The 6,728-nt window shown below is 40.8% G+C and overlaps 1 protein-coding gene across 2 annotated transcripts in view; it reads right to left on the reverse strand.

Annotated features, from left to right (window-relative positions):
• UBE4B (ubiquitination factor E4B) overlaps positions 1-6,728 on the reverse strand; it is an 84,115-nt gene that overhangs the window by 53,556 nt on the left and 23,831 nt on the right. For both annotated transcript variants that reach the window (XM_019511761.1, XM_019511760.1), the window contains exon 2: positions 5,612-5,798. In XM_019511761.1, the coding sequence (XP_019367306.1) occupies positions 5,612-5,798 (187 nt within the window). The remainder of the gene's footprint in view (positions 1-5,611; positions 5,799-6,728) is intronic.

Below are 6,728 nucleotides of genomic sequence, written 5' to 3' on the forward strand. Positions count from 1 at the left end.
GGGGGGGGGGGGGGGGCAGATGCCTGCAAGCATGGATTCGGGGAAAGAGGAAGGGAGAAATTCACATATAGAAAGCAAACTAAAAGCAGAATAAGCCTTGCATTCAATAAAAATTAAAGCAGGGTGAATGCTACTGGATGTCCATATGAAGATGAACTCTAAACTGCAGCATTTTCTTAAAATCCCTGTCTCACGACACCGGGTCAAGAAGGATGCTAAACTCAAGTCTTGCCTAGCAATATAAAATATTAATTTCATGCTGCTATGGCAGTAGTGCTGTAGCACGGTACCTACACACTGATAGACGAGCTCTTTGAAGAGCCTGCACAGAAAAAGATATTGTTATAGCTTGCTTGCTTAAAAGGAAAGCAGCAGTGAATTCCTCTCCTCTGAGGTTTTCAGCTCACTCGTTATTTACGGGACATTCCCCAAACAGTATTAGGTTTCAGGTGAAGAGTGTAAAACCAGATTGACAACCTATTTTTAAATTCCAGCACTGGGTCTGTTCCAATGTTACTACTAAAAACTGCAGCAGCTTGTCCCATGCTTGTGGCAGTAACACATTTTAAAGTTAACAGAGTGGGCAGTGAAGTAGAACAGATCCAGGATTATGCTGGTTTTGCCACAAGCTGTTTGTTTTAGCAGTTCCTTCAAAAAGCATTTCAAAGATTTAACATAAATTTCATCTTCATGAGAAAAATCTAAACAGTCAAAGTAATGCCTGTTCAGAAACCAGCCTGTTGGGGAGCATGGCTGATTTTAAAACCAGAAGACTGTTTCATTTCAAATAAATGGTTTGGATTTATTTTGCCAAAATGTACAGCTACCATCTTCATGCTTCTAAAACATGCAAACCTTAAGTTCTGTTCATACTGCAGGGCAAGTTGTGCTAGCAACAGCCATTTAAACATGGACTGGGCTCAAGTTTGTTCTAATGCAGACTAAAAGAAATCTGAAATAACTGAACTAACTTCAGTGGAGTTGTATGGATGCAAGACTGCCTGGGTGCATCTACATATGCAATTAGTGCAACACAAAAAACATCTGTGCACACCTGGAAGTGAAGCACACTGAGCAATGGCAGAGCAGCCCAGGCTGGTAGGGGACCCTGAGGATCAGCCTGCCAGCTCTGGGGTACCCCAACCTGGCTCAACATGCTGCAGAGGGGCTACCTGGGGCATGAAGGTAGTTCAGTACAAAGCCAGCCGAAGCACCTTCATGCCCCAACCAGTCCTGTCAGCATCTATACGTGCCATACAGTGCACTGAACAACACTGAAGGATAGCACTTGTGTTTAAAAGTACTAACCTATAGTGGAGTTAATTTACTGCACCCTAATAGGACTGTATGTGTAGACACTGTGACTTTACTACAGAGTTAATTAGGCAATTGCGCAGTAAACGTCTTGTGTAGATGCGCCCAGCGATATGCAAATCTGATGGGCAAATCAGTTTTTTTCTCCAAGAGAGAGACAGTTTTACATTTTTGGACCTGCACTGTAAACATAAGAGTTAGCCCAGGACAAATCACATACCATGGCACAACATGGTAAAGAGTCATCACCGTAAAAAGGTCTCTGTCCAACCTGGTCAAGGTGGAGATTCAATTATGTAAGGGAGAGGGTATCAGTAAACTGGAAATGTACCCACACAAGAAAACACTGTGCTTTAACATCATCAGAGCGTGCCCTACCTACATGGCATTCAGGGGCCTACTGCATCCTAATGTGACCCCTCCATATGTAAATATATATTGTCAATATTTACATTTCAACTGGAAACCAAAAATAGGGCATACTCTGAAAATGGTCATGGAGCAGCAGTTGTAACTATGACACACATTGAGAATGCGTTCTCACTTCTTGTGAGGGTTAGTTGGGACTTTGGTTCTTCGAACACATCTAAAACCAGGTACAGATTAAGCACCCAAGTACAGGTGAGCTCTTAAAGTACAGTGACCACCTGGTACTCTGATGCAGGCAGAACCACAATGAATTAGCATGCACTGCTTAAACTTCACCATCCTAGAGGACAGCTGACAAGATACTAGCTGCCACTTAATTTTATCAAAGTCATATTAGGAGCCTTCCATATCACTAACTGTAGCAGACAGTCGCAACTGAGATGCGTTCCTTGGATGACTAAATGTTGCAGCTCAAATGCATGCCAGGCAGTGCTATTTAAAAATAAATAAATACATACATAAATAAATAATCTGCCAACGTATATGTGGAAACTAAAAGGAAAATTTATTTGCTCACACAGCTAAAATGTTTCAATCTCCAATTCTCCAAAGCAGGTAGCTGAAAAATCAGTTTGCGGCTGCCAAGCTGTGTGCGCTTTTTCTTCCCCCCCAAAATTTGTGCGAAATGCCAAAGGCCTGTAATGTAACCATGCCTTCTCTATATTAGTGAATGTCACTGCAGTTTTTTGAACATGAGACATGCTATGTAAGGGCTATGTACTAACAGACATAGCTGGATATGAAATGTACAACTGCTCTCTAAGGCAAAACCTGGAGGAGGTCTCATACAGCATGGTGCAGCAACAACTATGACGTCTCATGGATAACAATTACCTCTGTTTAAAGCAGAATCTTAGACCAAACCATAGCCTGAGAAATCACCAATAACAGAAGGCAGGCAGGCCATGACAGTGCCTGAGAATTAACATTTTTTGTGCTCAATACTCAGACCATGACTTGCCTGCCAAGAAGCTCTAATAAGGTAATTTATCCAAACCCTGTTTCCCCAGAAGATGGTAGCTTTGAAATAAGTCCTCAAGAAAGAGAATGCTTTCAAAAGAAAAAAAAGGGGAAAAAAACCCAAACCTCCACCTCAAGATTTATCACTGACTCAAAATGAATGAGCTCTTGGCCTAGTGATCCCACAATAGGACTGGAAGCAAAACCTGAGGTCTATTCCTGTCTCTGCTGTTTAAAACCTCTGTTCTCAGCCCCTTGAATATAAAAATAGCATAATTCTTACCCATCTCACAGGGAGGATTGTTTTTTTTGGGGGGTGGGTGGGGTGTTGTTTGTTTAAGGAATAGTTAATTTCTGGAGTGGTCTCAGATCCTCAGACATACGGTATAAAAGATGCACAAGGTATGATTACACATATACTAGAAATGCAGTTGAACTAAACAGATTAGCCAAACACCTCAGTTGAAGAACTGAACAGAACTATGTGCTCTACGGTGTGGTACAAAACCAGAGAAAGAACATATAATTAACACCTACCATTACGTACATGTTACATATTAAAGCTATGACCAAAAAGGAATGTGCTACGTGTAAGTTAGCAACCTTTCATGGGGTGCAGCTATTAGCATTTCTAACAGTAGGCAATTAGGCACTCACTATAAAAAAAAACAAACACAAAGATGGGCTCTGGAATCCTCCAAGACAAGTTATGTTTTGCTGAAATGCCTATTTGTCAATATCGTTCACAAAAGATTTAACCTTGTAGACGAGAAGATGTCAGGAAAAAAAAAGTCCCACTGCAATTAAGGAGGGATAATTGCTTCCTCAAAATCTGGTGATTTACAGATAGTATGCTACAGCCTTGGGCTTGCAAGTTCTCGCAAGATGCACAAACCTGCTGCAATCCAGCTCAATGGGCAGCTGTGCAAAAGCTCAAGGAAGCAGAAATGTCAGGTGAAGCCCAGCCCCCTGCACTGAACGGAAGCAAGCTCTAGGCCTTATCTACATTGACGAAATTTGCACTGGAGTGACTACAGTGCTAATCTCTAATGTAAATATGCTGTGTCAGCACAAAAAAATCTATTAATACAGTTTAGTTCAGTAAGTTACTGGCCAAGATGCAGTGGTGCAAACCCTGCGACTCCATTTCAGTTCTCTGCCTGCATAACCTACATTTAGTTAGTAACATGGACGCAACTTTCCTCAACGTAGGAAAGCCCAACCACTTCTATACAACTCTTATTGCACTCAAACAGCATAGGATGACAGCAAAAAATACAGGCCACAGAGAAGACAGGAGCATAAGCTTGACTCCCATTATGCTAAAGCAGTGCCTAAATGCACTGCTCTCAGGGTCTTCTATAGTATGGTGGCCAAGCTGCAGTACTCACTAATATAGGACAGTGATTTCCTCAAAAAGTCTGTCCTGCCTGTGCTGAATTTATTTGCACTTTTACCCCTCACTTGCTCAGTGCTATATTAAGTATTTTATGAAATCTGACCTGCAGCTTTAAAATGAAAGAAATCAAATAATGCAAAAACATGCTGACATGCACTGAACACACAGACAACACATGGCTCATGTCTCTGGCCCCCATTTTATTTATTATTTGCAGGGTATCCCCAAAAGAAGCAAAAATAATGAGAACTGTTATTCTGTTTCCTGCCAAACTGATCCAGTGCTCCAACTTCACCATAATATGCCACTCCTCTCAGGAAGGGACACTTACAAGGACACTATTTTGCTGGGGCTGCTCTCTGCACGTCTAAGTGAATTAAAGTCTTCTGCAGTCATTTTAGTTTACCACTGCAAAAGGACTCCTGCAAACGGTACATCTTCAACAGAACCTTTGCTGTTGCTAAATGCGTATAGCAGATAATCAGCAATAAATACCACCGCTTCTCACCACCCTTTTCCCCAACGTTATAATTCATCGCACATACCCCAAACCAAAAATGAATACCCCTCCTGGCATGAAAAAATATCCAGTTTTAATCATTTCAGTAATTTGTACTATAATGAATGGACCCTGTATTGTAACAAAGGATTCTCTGTTTCTGAGCACCAGACAAGCCCACAGCTCATGCATCACCAATTAATGTGCTGTCTAAAGCTAACTAATACTGCATAGGCTTCTCCAAGCAAACATGCAAGGTGAACTCTGCACCATAAACACCGAGTTCATTAGCTAACAGGTTAAAATTACCTTGGTTTCTGTGTCACTTCCCTTAATCATAAGGCCAATGTTCAGCGTTAAATTCCAACAGCAGTGAGCTTTTCTCAGGAACTGCTTCAGATAAGTACTCTGCCCTGAGTAGAGTATGGGCAGACAGAAGGTGAAGCTATCTTTACCCTCCAGAAATTCTGGAAGAACATTTATTCTTTGTTTCATTCTTCTTTTGCAAATAATACCCAAGCACAGCACATACAGCACTCAAATGCACCAATACACCAGTAATGGGAGACTTGAAACAAAAATGGATTTAGAAACCGACTGCTGAAGTCCATCAAGAGGCCAATCAATAAAAAATGCATTGCAAAGCTGAGGAGCCTTTTTTCTGTCTGTTAGATTCTCTTCATTCTTCAAATTATTCTGAAGATGTAAGCGTTCTCAATACCATCTGCACTGCACACTTCACTCTGCATCAGGCTTTTATTTGCAGTAAAAAGTATTTGAACAGCATCTGTGATTGCCCTTGCCCTACCCTGAAAAAAACCCTTACAGAATGATTTCTTCACTGCGGATAAGAAACTAAAGTAACATAACTCACTTAAGCCATGTCATACAGTTTACCAGAAAATATAGAAATATGCACAATATAAAAACTCTCTTCCCCCCACCCATTTTCAAACAATACCAGAAATAACCCAGAAAATGTTCTCTTCACTGCTTAGGCTGCTGCCTACCTGATGCACCAATTGGAGAGGTAGCTGGGGTCATACTATGGACATTTAGACCAAGATTGTGGGATGGACCCGGGGCTGGCGCAGCTACAGGTGGTCCTGGTGGGTTCTCTCTTTGTGGGGACGTAAGTGGAGTGGTGGGCTGGGAAGATGGCCCACCTGCAAGCCGAGCAAGGCGCCTTCGACGAATCTGCACAAAGGAAATTAAAAACACTCTGTTACAAGACACTTAATGAACTCCCTTTCAAAACAACATGGATATAACCTCTGCTGGATGGCAATACTAGCATCCTTGATATGAAGGGAAACTAACATTATGTAAGAATACCAATATGCAATTTCCTCGTCTTTCATGACCATTTTTTTTTTTTTTTTTAAGTTTCCAGGGCATACTTTACTACCTTTGAAGACCATCTTTACAAGACAATTTGTCTATCCCACTCACAGGACAAACACAAATTTCACTTTTTGCTGCAGAGTAGTTTCAAAAAACTTGCAACACTTCCCTTCATTTTAGCATTTGATGCAATAAACCACATTCCTCCAAAAAAGACATCAGCATAAACTTTACCCCAAGTTCATAACATCCAGGACTATGAGAAATGTTTGCATTTTAAAAGTGTTTCATTAAAAGTTTTTTTTAAAGAGGAGTGTGTTACCCCATAGGGTCTGTAACCAAAACACTCCAGCCAGTAAGTCTCTACAAGGGAGACAGCTGCTGTCTTAACACCTGGCTAGGAAAGCAAATAAAGCAATGAAGTGTCTTGTCAGAGTCTGGGAGCAGAGAGCAAACACAAAGGAGGAAAATAAGGTTTTTTTAAATAGTACCACTCAAGCTGTTAATAACACCACAGATGAAAGCAAACACATTTCTTCAATATCTCACTTAAATTTCTAGCATCCTTTCTGAATTACTAAAATTTAGTACCACAACAGACAGATTGTTCGTTTATTCTCCATGTATCAAGCCAAAGGGAATACAAACTGAAAGACCTATTTTATAAACCAGCAAACTCAAAGAACAGATTTAAAATCAGAAGCAAGTAATGGACCAAAAACCCTAACGATACAATTATTTACTATCAAGGATCACCAAAAAAAAAAACAACCCCCCCCCCCC

Source organism: Gavialis gangeticus, unplaced genomic scaffold (genome assembly GCF_001723915.1).
Source record: "Gavialis gangeticus isolate Ggan-Ray unplaced genomic scaffold, GavGan_comp1, whole genome shotgun sequence".
Classification (NCBI taxonomy): domain Eukaryota; kingdom Metazoa; phylum Chordata; order Crocodylia; family Gavialidae; genus Gavialis; species Gavialis gangeticus.